This window comes from Neoarius graeffei, chromosome 21, assembly GCF_027579695.1.
Source record: "Neoarius graeffei isolate fNeoGra1 chromosome 21, fNeoGra1.pri, whole genome shotgun sequence".
Classification (NCBI taxonomy): Eukaryota; Metazoa; Chordata; class Actinopteri; order Siluriformes; family Ariidae; genus Neoarius; species Neoarius graeffei.
The window spans coordinates 24,824,956-24,840,395 of NC_083589.1; the positions used below are offsets into that span (position 1 = coordinate 24,824,956).

Sequence of the window (15,440 nt, forward strand, 5' to 3'; positions counted from 1 at the left end):
GGCAGGGCGGCACGGTGGTGTAGTGGTTAGCGCTGTCGCCTCACAGCAAGAAGGTCCGGGTTCGAGCCCCGTGGCCGGCGAGGGCCTTTTTGTGTGGAGTTTGCATGTTCTCCCCGTGTCCGCGTGGGCTTCCTCCGGGTGCTCCGGTTTCCCCCACAGTCCAAAGACATGCAGGTTAGGTTAACTGGTGACTCTAAATTGAGCGTAGGTGTGAATGGTTGTCTGTGTCTATGTGTCAGCCCTGTGATGACCTGGCGACTTGTCCAGGGTGTACCCCGCCTTTCGCCTGTAGTCAGCTGGGATAGGCTCCAGCTTGCCTGCGACCCTGTAGAACAGGATAAGCGGTTACGGATAATGGATGGATGGATGTCCGTTTATAATGTGTTTCTTCCTCCGTCCATTCACCCCAACACACTTTTTTTCAGTGTGACCGCAGTGCATGATGGTATATATTGCTTGGTTAGTGACCATTGGTTGTACAGTACTTTTCACAGTGCATTGTGGGATACTATGAGTCCACTATATATAGGGTGTAATAATTTTCACTATACATTCGGACAGCACTACAAAATGGCGAGCTCACTATATAGTGAGTAGTGAGTGATTTCGGACACAACAATGGTGTAGCAAAGTTGGAATGGAAGAACTCGAGTGTCCTCTACAGAACCCTGACTGAACTCAACCCCACCGAACACCTTTGGGATGAACTGGAGCACTGACTGAACCCCAGACCTTCTCATCTGATCTCACGAATATTCTTGTAGCTGAATGATCACAAATCCCCACAGCCACGCCCCAAAACCTGTGGAAAGGCTTCCCAAAGGAGAACTAAATCTGGAATTGGGTGCTCAGGTGTCCGTATACTTTTGGCCATAGAGTGTATATACAATCATTTTTTAAAAACTGTTTTTTGAGACGAGCAGATAATTTTTCATTTCGTAAAAAGAAAAAAAAAACCCTTCTCTTTCACCAGAACAGAATATAAAGGTTATTGCCGGATGGTTATTAAGGTAATGATGGCTCTCACTCTGAGACTAATGAAAGGGAAGCGAGGGAACGTGCCGTAGCTGTGCAGCTGTGTCTATGGTCGTGGAGCTCAGGCCGTGCACCATTTTACACATGCCTCCATGATGCAGCGTCTGACTGTCAGGGCTTTACTTACCATGGATTAATATAAAAAGCCAAAAGATAGTCAGTCCAAAGGCAGGATGGCAGAAGAGTAAGGAAGGCAAAGAGGCTCCTTCGCCTGAAGGGGTTCAAATCATAAAATAAAATAAAAATAAAGAAACAAAAAAAGATTTAAAAAAAAAAACAGACAAACACCAGGGGCAAAAAAGTTGGGGACAAAACATGGTGCTTCATTAGTAATCGTGACAGACAGTGATGACCGAGACGTACTTAATTAGTGCTTCATACAGGGTTAATTAATGCCTCATGCAGTCCACAGTGTCATTAGATTATCAACTGCATTTATGAGCGTGTGATCAAATGGTGCATGACAGCAGACTTCGAATTTAACCCTCATTTTGCAAAACAAAATCTTTCTTTCAATGCAACAGCCGTGATTATATGAGTAGCACAAATCTATATCTATAATCTATATCTAGATATCACCATATCGTCGTATCGTCATGGAAACGGTGATGTTATGTTCAGTTCTGTGTGGTCTGAAACAGTGGGGCTGTTTTACTCAGGGCCACCCTGCTGTACCTTCGGCTTCAGACAACAACATTAATGAGCACTAGAGCAGCAGACATTTACATCAAAGACATTCACATAAATATTGTACAAGACACATTTCGTTACAATGGTGATGGGAGTGTTTGGAGGTCATTTTCGATGAGATGATTAGCCAAAATCTGCCGTAACTGACTGTCTTTAAGCTGTTATATTAATCTCAAGTGTAGGGCATGGAACACACTCTGCTTACAGCGTCTCTGCGTGTGTGTGTGTGTGTGTGTGTGTGTGTGTGTGTGTGTGTGTGTGTGTGTGTGTGTGCGTGTGAAAATGTTCAGAAATCTTTTCCCCCCTTCCATATTCATCTGTTGTTGATTTAATAAAGACTCTAGAAACGCAATAAAAGAGATACACTGATTACAGTTAGTGCAGTTTCACTGTGTAACTCTTACTAATCTCTTATATTCTGGACCTTTTAGCATCACGTGAGTGCCTGGTGCTCTCGATATTCATCAAGCCGTGACGCGTATTCACCAAACAACATTTTTATCTGACAACCCCAATTCCAAAAAAGTTGGGAATCTGTGTAAAACATAAATAAAACCGGAATGCGATAATTTGCAAATCATGTAAACCGTATATTTATTTGAAAACAGTACAAAGACGACATATCAAATGTTACTGTTTTTTGAAAAAATATACACTCATTTTGAATTTGATGTCAGCAACATGTTTCAGAAAAGTTGGAACGGGGCAACAAAAGACTGAAAAAGTTGTGTAATGTAAAAAAAAATAAAATAAAACGAATGTGGATAATTGGTAACAGGTCAGTAACATGATTGGGTCTAAAAAGAGCCAGGAGAGGCGGAGTCTCTCAGAAGTAAAGATGAGGAGGGGTTCAGCGCTCTGTGAAAGACTGCGTGGGCAAACAGTGCAACAGTTTAAGAATAACGTTCCTCAATGTAAAATTGCAAAAAAATTGTGGATCACATCATCTATGTTCCATAATATCATAAAAAGATTCAGAGAATCTGGAGAAATCTCTGTATGCAAGAGACAAGGCTGAAAACTGACATTGGATGCCTGTGATCTTCAGGCCCCCAGGAGACACTGCATTAAAAGCAGACACGTGTCTGTAGTGGAAATCACTGTATGGGCTCAGGAACACTCCAGAAAACCATTGTCTGTGAAAACAGTTCATTACTGTATCCACAAATGCGAGTCAAAACCAGATATAAACAATATCCAGAAACACCGCCACCTTCCGGCACGGTGGTGTAGTGGTTAGCGCTGTCGCCTCACAGCAAGAAGGTCCTGGGTTCGAGCCCCGGGGCCGGCGAGGGCCTTTCTGTGTGGAGTTTGCATGTTCTCCCCGTGTCCGCGTGGGTTTCCTCCGGGTGCTCCGGTTTCCCCCACAGTCCAAAGACATGCAGGTTAGGTTAACTGGTGACTCTAAATTGACCGTAGGTGTGAATGTGAGTGTGAATGGTTGTCTGTGTCTATGTGTCAGCCCTGTGATGACCTGGCGACTTGTCCAGGGTGTACCCCGCCTTTCGCCCATAGTCAGCTGGGATAGGCTCCAGCTTGCCTGCGACCCTGTAGAAGGATAAAGCGGCTAGAGATAATGAGATGAGATGAGACCGCCACCTTCTCTGGGCCTGAGCTCTTTTACGATGGACTGAGGCGAAGTAGGAAACTGTCCTGAGGTCTGATGAATCAAAAGTAGAAATTCTGTTTAGAAATCATGGACACCACATCCTCCAGGCTAAAGAGGAGAGGGACCATCTGGCTTGTTATCAGTGCACAGTTCAAAAGCCAGCATCTGTCATGGTATGAGGGGGCATTAGTGCACATGACATGGGTAGCTTGTACATCTGGCAAGGCATCATTAATGCTGAATGATATAAACACGTTTCAGAGCAATATGCTGACATCCAGACAAAATCTTTTCCAGGGACGGCTTTCCTTCTTTCAGCAAGACAATGCCAAACTGCTTTCTGTACATATTAAAACTGCACGGGTCTGTAGTAAAAGAGTCCGGGTGCTAAACTGGCCTGCCTGCAGTCCAGACCTGTCTCCCATTGAAAATGTTTGGTGCATTATGAAGCACAAAATACGACAAAGGAGACCCCGAACTGTTGAGCAACTGAAATTGCATATCAGGCAAGAATGGGACAACGTTTCTCTTTCAAAACTACAGCAACTGGTCTCCTCAGTTCCCAAACGTTTACAGTGTCGTTAAAAGTAGAGGTGATGCAACACAGTAGTAAACACGCCCCTGTCTCAACTTTTTTGAAATGTGCTGCTGCTGACATCAAATTCAAAATGAGCATATATGAAATATCGGGTTTCCATGATTTGCAAATTATCGCATTCTGTTTTTATTTACAGTTTACACAGCGTCCCAAATTTTTTGAGATTGGGGTTGTAACTGTACAGTAGCTCCGACTTGGTTGATTTAAATGGTGAAGAGAAGCTTAAAGGAACAGTCCACCGTACTTCCATAATGAAATATGCTCTTACCTGAATTGAGACGAGCTGCTCCGTACCTGTCCGAGCTTTGCGCGACCTCCCAGTCAGCCAGACGCAGTCAGACGCGCTGTCACTCCTGTTAGCAATGTAGCTAGGCTCAGTATGGCCAATGGTATTTTTTGGGGCTGTAGTTAGATGCGACCAAACTCTTCTGCGTTTTTCCTGTTTACATAGGTTTGCAGTGATATGAAACAAGTTCAGTTACACAAATTGAAACGTAGCGATTTTCTATGCTATGGAAAGTCCGCACTATAATGACAGGCGTACTAACACCTTCTGCGCGCTTCGGCAGCGCATTGATACGGAGCTCAGATATCAATGCGCTGCCGAAGCGCGCAGAAGGTGTTAGTACGCCTGTCATTATAGTGTGGACTTTCCATAGCATAGAAAATCGCTACGTTTCAATTTGTGTATCTGAACTTGCTTCATATCACTGGTCATATAAACCTATGTAAACAGGAAAAACGTGGAAGAGTTTGGTCGCATCTAACTACAGCCCCAAAAAATACCATTGGCCATGCTGAGCCTAGCTACATTGCTAACAGGAGTGACAGCGCGTCTGACTGCGTCTGACTGACTGGGAGGTCGCGCAAAGCTCGGAGAGGTACGGAGCAGCTCGTCTCAATTCAGATAAGAGCATATTTCATTATGGAAGTACGGTGGACTGTTCCTTTAAAGAAGGACACTACTTGTAATTTTAAGACGAGTCTAAGGTCCTGATTTACTAAAAGTGTGTGTGTGTGCGTGTAAAATCATGTGCAAAGCTTCGTAAAAAAAACAAATATACAAGCTGATTTACTAACAGAATTTACAGAACCCGCTATGTGGTTTTCACGCTTGCTTTCATGAACCTACAGCGCCTGAATATGAAGCCGGGCTTCCTAAAGGAGCAGAACACCGATTTTTATACAAGCAGATGATTGTAGCCCCTGCAGTGTTCAGTGGAGTCTGAAGGAGAGGAGCAGAGTCTGAAATAGTACTAAAACCATTAAAATATCTAAATATTAAAAATTAAACACTAACAAATTTACATAGTGTGTTACACAGAGGTTTGACAAGCACACACACACACACACACACACACACACACACACACACACACAGCCCTCTAGAACGATTGCTATAACAAATCATTATAACTACTTTTTTTTTTAAATAATACTTTTGTCTCGCAAAAATATATGTGCCAAAATTATTGACACCCCAAATAAATAAATCAACTGCCATTATTTTTCTTGTATTAAAAAAATAAACCTTTTTTATTTGCTTTCGGTGCCCAGGAACTCGGTTATTGCCTTTAAATATGCTCTGTTCCCCTGAAGTATAAATATGAGGTTGCACACATGTAAAACTCTTCTTGTTATCCATTACCACTGGGGGGTAAAAAAAAAAATACCCAAAGAACTTTTGAAACAAAAGCCATTGATGGTTGTTAACCTGCACAAATCAGGTAATGGATATAAAAAATACATACGTGGTTAAAAATCCCATTGAGCACAATCAGGGCTGGAACAGTTTAGCTACTTTTTGTTTCAAACTCAACTGTTAAACTTCACTTTCCCACAGGGATGTTCCTGATTCACGGTTTCACCGATAAAGTGATTAATCCTATCAGTTAAACGGTTATTACAAAGATTTGAAAAAAGATAAAAGTTTGCAGTGTGGTAAAGGCACAGAATGTACAGAGGGTAAAAGAAATATGGGACAGGGCCGAACGTTACGGCCTACAGCCGATCAGCTCATGGGGGCGTATCGACACGTCCAACCGATGCAGGCGTGTCCAGGCTCCAGCCGTATCTGCAGTCTGAGTGAAGTGAAACGAGCCAAAAGTCGTAGTGTTTGGGAAGAGTTCGACTGAAAGGACGATGAGGTGATATGTAAGGTTTGAGGTGCAGTGCTGAAACACAGCAATAATACAACTGCAATGCAGCCGCACTTCCCAAGTAAACATCCACAGGCACCGTGTGATGGAGGACGACAAACTTTGGCCTCCATGAGGAGAAGATGTGAAGAGACTGGTCGCTCGAGCTCGGCGTTATCTTTGCACGCCGGGGACATCGGTGCCATCTGGGCGGGTTTTCTCCACCGCGGGTCTCACAGTAAACAGACTGCGCACAAGACGAAGCCCACCGCGGGGCGACGTGTTACTGTTTCTGAATAAAAATCAGTAAACAAGTTGTCCGGTTTGAAATAGGCTATAGGTGGTTTATTTACTTATTTATTCGAGGCGTGAAGACGACACAACTTTCCGTTTTGTGAAAACGTTTGCTGTTGATCATTAATTAAATGAATTCGTTACAGCGCTCTCTGTGCTTATACACTGCTGTTCATTTTAACAGGCCTGACTTTTACAATATTTTCCTCCACAGGAGACGGAGGCTGCTGGTTAAGCGCACTTGGCGCTGGATTATTAAATGCTTGTTTCGTTTTGTCAATCTGCTTTTTTTTCCATTGCAAAGTCTGGCAACATCTTGCTAATTATTTACAGTGCCTTGCAAAAGTATTCATACCCCTTGAACTTTTTCACATTTTTCCACCTTACAACCACAAACTTAAAAGTTTTTTATTGAGATTTTATGTGATAGACCAACACAGAGTAGCACATAATTGTGAAGTGAAACGAAAATGATAAATGGTCTTCAAAATTTTAAACAAATAAAAATCTGAAAAATGTGGTGTGCATTAGTATTCAGCCCTGTCCTCTGATACCTCTAAATACAATCCAGTGCAATCAATTGCCTTCAGAAGTCGTCTAATTAGTTAATAGAGTCCTAGTGTGTATAATTTACTCTCAGCATACTTGCACTTGTTCTGTGAAGGCCTCAGTGGTTTGTTAGAGAACACTGAAGAACAAACAGCATCATGAAGACCAAAGAACTCACCAGACAGGTCAGGGATAAAGTTCTGGAGAAGTTTAAAGCAGGGTTAGGTTATAAAAAATATCCCAAGCTCTGAACATCTCAAGAAGCATTGTTCAATCCATCATTCAAAAATGGAAAAAGTATGGCACAACTGCAAACCTACCAAGACATGGCCGTCCACCTAAACTGACAGAGCGAGCAAGGAGAGCACTGGTCAGAGATGCAGCCAAGAGGCCCATGATCACTCTGGAGGAGCTGCAAAAATCCACAGCTCAGGTGGGAGAATCTGTGCACAGGACAACTATCAGTCGTACACTCCACAAATCTGGCCTTTTTGGAAGAGTGGCAAGAAGAAAGCCATTGTTGAAAGACAGGCATAAGAAGCCATGTAGGGGACACAGCAAACATGTGGAAGAAGGTGCTTTGGTCAGATGAGACCAAAGTTGAACTTTTTGGCCTAAATGCAAAGCGCTATGTGTGGCGGAAAACTAACACTGCTCATCACCCTGCACACACCATCCCCACTGTGAAACATGGTGGTGGCAGCATCATGCTATGGGGATGCTTTTCTTCAGCAGGGACAGGGAAGCTGGTCAGAGTTGATGGGAAGATGGATGGAGCTAAATACAGGGCAATCCTGGAAGAAAACCTGTTGGAGGCTGCAAAAGACTTGAGACTGGGAAGGAGATTCACCTTCCAGCAAGACAATGACCCTAAACATACAGCCAGAGCTACAATGGAATGGTTTAGATCAAAGAATATTCATGTGTTAGAATGGCCCAGTCAAAGTCCAGACCTGAATCCCATTGAGCATCTGTGGCAAGACTTGAAAATTGCTGTTCACAGACGCTCTCCATCCAATCTGGCTGAGCTTGAGCTATTTTGCAAAGAAGAATGGGCAAAAATTTCAGTGTCTAGATGTGCAAAGCTGGTAGAGACATACCACAAAAGACTTGCAGCTGTAACTGCAGCAAAAGGTGGCTCTACAAAGTATTGACGCAGGGGGGCTGAATACTAATGCACATCACATTTTTCAGATTTTTATTTGTTTAAAATTTTGAAGACCATTTATCATTTTCGTTTCACTTCTGGGCTTCATGATGTGATTTTTTTTTTCCTTCTCCCATATCCCTTTCCAGTATTGTTGTCTCCAGCCTTGGTGGATCTGGAACCATGTTGTTATTATTCTGCCGCTGAGCGTAAACCCTTGATGGTTGAGTGGAGAATATCCGATTTATTCTCCTGGCTTCAGCTTTGCTTGTGTACCTCCTTAGATGGGTAGCCAGGGCTGTGAGTCTTTGTTTGGCAGTCTCTAGGGCCTCAGGTATGGACAGCTTGCTGTATTTCTTAGGTAGCCCTTTCCTTGTCAAACCTTTCTGAAGTTCTGAAGCTGGCTAACTTCTCTTCGGGTCACCTTGATGGTCATAGTAGGGATCGTTCATACTCTAGGAGACTTTCAGGAGGTACTACTTCACTCAGTCTTGGTAGCTGGGCACGGTGGTTCCAGGTGTTCAGCTTTGTTACTATCTTCAATTTCAGGTCAGCTACTCATGCATTAAGCTCTTGCTTGCAAGGGTTTGTTGCTGGGGGGGTTTCCAGTCTCAGCATGTGTGTATAAGCCATGTACGATGAGATTGAGTGGAATAACTTTTATTCCATTTTAACCATTTATCATTTTCGTTTCACTTCACAATTATGTGCTACTCTGTGTTGGTCTATCACATAAAATCTCAATAAAAAAAACTTTTAAGTTCGTGGTTGTAAGGTGGAAAAATGTGAAAAAGTTCAAGGGGTATGAATACTTTTGCAAGGCACTGTACATCAGTTATGAATTGTTTACACTTGAAAACAAGAGTGCTCCAAGAGCACAGTCTCCCCCGCTGGAAACTCAGCCATAACTCTGGTAAAATGCGACTGAATTGAACGAAATTGCAATATGCATATTACTGACATTAAACAAAGAATCCTGCCAAGTTTTGTGAAATTCCTCTAAAAATTATGAGAGGAGTTGATTTCAGAAGGTGAGCACCCTTCTCGGGACGGACAGACAGACATCACCACGACATAATCCCCCTTTGGGTCTTTCGGCCAGCGGGGGATAAAAATTGTAAGGGAAGTTGATTTCAGAAAGCGAGCACACCTTGATGAAATTGCCAAAGTTTGTTAATAATCAAGCGCATAACTCTGGTAAAATTTGCCCAAATTAAACGAAATTTCAATATGCGTATAACTGTCATATAACAAAGCCTTTTGCCAAGTTTGGTGAAATTCCTCCACAAATTGCGAGAGGAGCTGATTTCAGAAGAACGTACACCCTCATGAAATCGTCAAAGTACAAGTTATTTCATCAAGGGTCAAAACTCCGGGAAAATTTTCACAAACAAAATTAAATCGCAATATGTGTATTACCATCATATAACAAGGCCTTTTGCCAAGTTTGGTGAAATTCCTCCAAAAATTGTGAGAGGAGTTAATTTCAGAAGGCGAGTACCTTTCCTGGGACGGACGGATAGACAGACATCGCCAAGAAATAATCCCCTTTCAGGCCTTTCGGCCAGCGGGGGATAAAAATAAAGCTCTTCTAGTTTCTAAAGCATGTTTTGTTGTGGTGTCACAGCCACTCATCCATGCTAAATATGGTAGGCCGACATTTTATTTTCGTTTAATAATTGATTAAGGAATGTCAACTATCAGTGACGGAAAAAAATCCAAAATGGACATCCCTGTTTTCCCAATAACAAGCTGGTCAGAAGCGCTGTAGAAGAAGAAGAAGAAGAAGAAGAAGCCCTTCTTTGAAAGCATTACAGAAAATATTTTGTGACTGATGGTTTACAGGTTCTCTTGAAAATTGAGAGCATCATGAATTTGGGATATTTAAGAGCTAAACATGGTTGCCTCTGCCAAGAGGTTCAGGCTTGGCCGTAAATAGATCTTTGAACAAGATGATGATCTAAACCTGCTTCCAGAAGGTTAAAGAAACACAAAACCAATGTTTTACAATGACCGTCTCAGTCTACAGATTTGATCCATACTGAAACCCTGTAAGAATGTAAGAATATTAAGGAGTTTTAAATGTTCTGCATGGAGACATGAACCAAGATCCTGCTACAAAGTCTCTCAAAACACGTGACACATCACAGGATGAGGCTCAGTCTCAGTGCTGGTATTGTTTATCCAAAATATTAACTGTATGGGTGCCAATAATTTTGAAACCAATGTTTTGCAGAACTGTTGCCATTGCATAGCCTTTTTTTTTAATGTTCCTTTATGTTTGAGCTCAAAATATGATTTAATGTGTGTTATTCTTTTTATGTATTAATTATTTCCCCGCAGGGTGCCAATACTTTTGGAGGACATTGTATCTGACAAGTAAACATCCGTTTGTTTTTGTATGGAATCAGTGAAAAGCCACAAAACGGTGCTGATGACACTGGGGGGACGAGGACAGCTGAAGTGGCGGCCGGTTTATTTCCGTGAGACGGTGGGGCAGCGAACAATCGACCTGCTCTCCTGCACACACACGACAGGGCGACGATCACAACACCTTTATAGATCAGGGTTTTAAAGCGAGGTCACCGTGTGCCCGTGTGATTTTCAGTGGGTTTGGACTCCGTGGAGTTTATTTGCAGCTGAATATGCGGCGGCTCTTGCATGTGAACTGAAACCCTTCTGAACTGGCTCCGGTGTGAATCGGCCCCAGGAGTGTTTCCATCGCGTCTTCAGAGTTTTATAAATGAGGAATAACACACGGCAGACTGTGCAGGTGTCTGAACACAATACACCACACTGGTGCGGTGTGAAGGGACGCGACACAAAGTGCATTAGTGCTGTGCAGCTGCAGGGTGTGGGGTGCGTTCCTCCACTCACAGTACAGACACAGTTTATTCATTCATTTATTAATTTATTTATTCTCTCTCTCTCTCATCATCACCACCTCCTCTCTCTCTCATTATCACCACCTTCTCTCTCTCTCATTATCACCACCTTCTCTCTCTCTCATCATCACCACCTTCTATCTCTCTCTCATCATCACCACCTTCTCTCTCTCTCTCTCATCACCTTCTCTCTCTCTCATCATCACCACCTTCTATCTCTCTCATCATCACCACCTTCTCTCTCTCTCATCACCACCTTCTCTCTCTCATCATCACCACCTTCTCTCTCTCTCATCATCACCACCTTCTCTCTCTCTCTCATCACCACCTTCTCTCTCTCTCATCACCACCTTCTCTCTCTCATCATCACCACCTTCTCTCTCTCTCATCACCACCTTCTCTCTCTCTCATCACCACCTCTCTCTCTCATCACCACCTTCTCTCTCTCTCATCACCACCTCTCTCTCATCATCACCACCTTCTCTCTCTCTCATCACCACCTTCTCTCTCATCACCACCTTCTCTCTCTCATCATCACCCACCTTCTCTCTCTCTCTCTCTCATCACCACCTTCTCTCTCTCTCATCACCACCTCTCTCTCATCATCACCACCTTCTCTCTCTCTCTCTCTCACCACCTTCTCTCTCTCTCTCATCATCACCACATTCTCTCTGTCTCTCATCCCACCTTCTCTCTCTCTCTCTCTCTCTCTCACATCACCACCATCTTCTCTCTCTCTGTCCCCCCTCTCTCTCTCATCACCACCTTCTCTCTCTCTCTGTCCTCTCTCTCTCTCTCTCTCTCTCTCTCTCTCTCTCATCACCACCTTCTCTCTCTCCCTCATCACCACCTTCTCTCTCTCTCTCATCATCACCTTCTCTCTCTCATCATCACCACCTTCTCTCTCTCTCATCACCACCTTCTCTCTCTCTCTCATCACCACCTTCTCTCTCTCTCTCATCACCACCTTCTCTCTCTCTCATCACCACCTTCTCTCTCTCTCATCACCACCTTCTCTCTCTCTCATCACCACCTTCTCTCTCTCTCTCATCATCACCACCTTCTCTCTCTCTCTCATCACCACCTTCTCTCTCTCATCATCACCACCTTCTCTCTCTCATCATCACCACCTTCTCTCTCTCATCACCACCTTCTCTCTCTCATCATCACCACCTTCTCTCTCTCATCACCACCTTCTCTCTCTCATCACCACCTTCTCTCTCTCTCATCACCACGTTCTCTCTCTCTCATCATCACCACCTTCTCTCTCTCATCATCATCACCACCTTCTCTCTCTCATCATCACCACCTTCTCTCTCTCTCTCATCACCACCTTCTCTCTCTCATCATCACCACCTTCTCTCTCTCTCATCATCACCATCTTCTCTCTCTCTCATCACCACCTTCTCTCTCTCTCTCATCACCACCTTCTCTCTCTCTCTCATCACCACCTTCTCTCTCTCTCTCATCACCACCTTCTCTCTCTCATCATCACCACCTTCTCTCTCTCATCATCACCACCTTCTATCACTCTCATCACCACCTTCTCTCTCTCTCTCATCATCACCACCTTCTATCACTCTCATCACCACCTTCTCTCTCTCTCATTATCACCACCTTCTCTCTCTCTCATCATCACCACCTTCTATCTCTCTCTCATCATCACCACCTTCTATCTCTCTCATCATCACCACCTTCTCTCTCTCTCATCACCACCTTCTCTCTCTCTCTCTCTCTCATCACCTTCTCTCTCTCTCATCATCACCACCTTCTCTGTCTCTCATCACCACCTTCTCTCTCTCTCTCATCATCACCTTCTCTCTCTCATCATCACCACCTTCTCTCTCTCTCATCATCACCACCTTCTCTCTCTCTCATCATCACCACCTTCTCTCTCTCTCTCATCACCACCTTCTCTCTCTCATCACCACCTTCTCTCTCTCATCATCACCACCTTCTCTCTCTCTCATCATCACCACCTTCTCTCTCTCATCATCACCACCTTCTCTCTCTCTCATCATCACCATCTTCTCTCTCTCTCATCATCACCATCTTCTCTCTCTCATCACCACCTTCTCTCTCTCTCTCATCATCACCACCTTCTATCACTCTCATCACCACCTTCTCTCTCTCTCATTATCACCACCTTCTCTCTCTCTCATCATCACCACCTTCTACTCTCTCTCATCATCACCACCTTCTATCTCTCTCATCATCACCACCTTCTCTCTCTCTCATCACCACCTTCTCTCTCTCTCTCTCTCTCTCTCATCACCTTCTCTCTCTCTCATCATCACCACCTCTCTGTCTCTCATCACCACCTTCTCTCTCTCTCATCATCACCTTCTCTCTCTCATCATCACCACCTTCTCTCTCTCTCATCATCACCACCTTCTCTCTCTCTCATCATCACCACCTTCTCTCTCTCTCTCATCACCACCTTCTCTCTCTCATCACCACCTTCTCTCTCTCATCATCACCACCTTCTCTCTCTCTCATCATCACCACCTTCTCTCTCTCTCATCATCACCACCTTCTCTCTCTCTCTCATCACCACCTTCTCTCTCTCATCACCACCTTCTCTCTCTCATCATCACCACCTTCTCTCTCTCTCATCATCACCACCTTCTATCACTCTCATCATCACCACCTTCTCTCTCTCTCATCATCACCACCTTCTCTCTCTCTCATCATCACCATCTTCTCTCTCTCTCATCATCACCACCTTCTCTCTCTCATCACCACCTTCTCTCTCTCTCATCATCACCACCTTCTATCACTCTCATCATCACCACCTTCTCTCTCTCATCATCACCCACACACACCACCTCCCCCCACTCACACACACTCCTCCCCCCCAACACTCACACCACCACCCCCCGAACACACACACACACCTCCCCCCCAACACGTCACACACCACCACCCCCCCAACACACCACACCACCACCCCCCATCACACACACACTCCACCCCCCAACACAACCTCACCACCTCCCCCCCTACTCTCACACCACCACCCCCCCATACACTCACACCACCACCCCCAACACACTCACCTCCCCCACACTCACTCACACACCACCCCCCCCCTAACTCTCCCTCACCACCCCCCCTACACACACTCCACCCCGCCGTGTCACTCTCTCACACTCCTCCACCCCCGGGGGTTTGTTCTATCCCCCCTTCATCTGCCTCACCTCACACCACCTTCTCTCTCTCTCATCACCACCTTCTCTCTCTCTCTCACCTTCTCTCACTCATCTCTCTCTCTCTCTCTCTCATCACCTCTCTATCTCACCACCTATCTCTCTCTCATCCTCACCACCTTCTCTCTCTCTCATCATCACCACCTTCTCTCTCTCTCTCATCACACACCTTCTCTCTCTCGACATCACCACCTTCTCTCTCTCTCATCACCACCTTCTCTCTCTCACACCTCTCTCTCTCTCTATCTCTCTCTTCTCCTCTCACCCTCTCCTCATATCACCACTTCTCTCTCTCTCATCACCACCATCTCTTCTCTCTCATCATCACCACCTTCTCTCTCTCTCATCACCACCTTCTCTCTCTCTCATCATCACCACCTATCTCTCACTCATCATCACCACCTTCTCTCTCTCTCATCATCACCACCTTCTCTCTCTCTCATCATCACCACCTTCTCTCTCTCTCATCATCACCACCTTCTCTCTCTCTCATCATCACCAACTTCTCTCTCTCATCACCACCTTCTCTCTCTCTCATCATCACCACCTTCTCTCTCTCTCATCACCCACCTTCTCTCTCTCTCATCATCACCACCTTCTCTCTCTCTCATCATCACCTTCTTCTCTCTCTCTCATCACCAACTTCTCTCTCTCTCATCATCACCACCTTCTCTCTCTCTCATCACCACCTTCTCTCTCTCATCATCACCACCTTCTCTCTCTCATCATCACCACCTTCTCTCTCTCTCTCATCATCACCACCTTCTCTCTCTCTCTCTCATCACCACCTTCTCTCTCTCTCATCATCACCACCTTCTCTCTCTCTCATCATCACCACCTTCTATCTCTCTCTCATCATCACCACCTTCTATCTCTCTCTCATCATCACCACCTTCTATCACTCTCATCATCACCACCTTCTCTCTCTCTCATCACCACCTTCTCTCTCTCTCATCACCACCTTCTCTCTCTCTCATCACCACCTTCTCTCTCTCTCTCATCACCACCTTCTCTCTCTCTCTCATCACCACTTCTCTCTCTCATCATCACCACCTTCTCTCTCTCATCATCACCACCTTCTCTCTCTCATCATCACCACCTTCTCTCTCTCTCATCACCACCTTCTCTCTCTCTCTCATCACCACCTTCTCTCTCTCTCTCTCATCACCACCTTCTCTCTCTCTCATCATCACCACCTTCTCTCTCTCTCATCATCACCACCTTCTATCTCTCTCTCATCATCACCACCTTCTATCTCTCTCTCATCATCACCACCTTCTATCACT

At 44.7% G+C, this 15,440-nt stretch overlaps 1 protein-coding gene across 3 annotated transcripts in view; it reads right to left on the reverse strand.

Annotated features, from left to right (window-relative positions):
• Positions 1-15,440, reverse strand: part of ptpro (protein tyrosine phosphatase receptor type O) — a 258,318-nt gene that overhangs the window by 47,324 nt on the left and 195,554 nt on the right. Inside the window, exon 17 of one of the 3 annotated variants that reach the window (XM_060902874.1) lies at positions 1,163-1,246. The exons of the other annotated variants lie outside the window; for them this stretch is intronic. Within the exon in view, the coding sequence (XP_060758857.1) occupies positions 1,163-1,246 (84 nt within the window). The remainder of the gene's footprint in view (positions 1-1,162; positions 1,247-15,440) is intronic. 3 annotated transcript variants of the gene reach the window in all.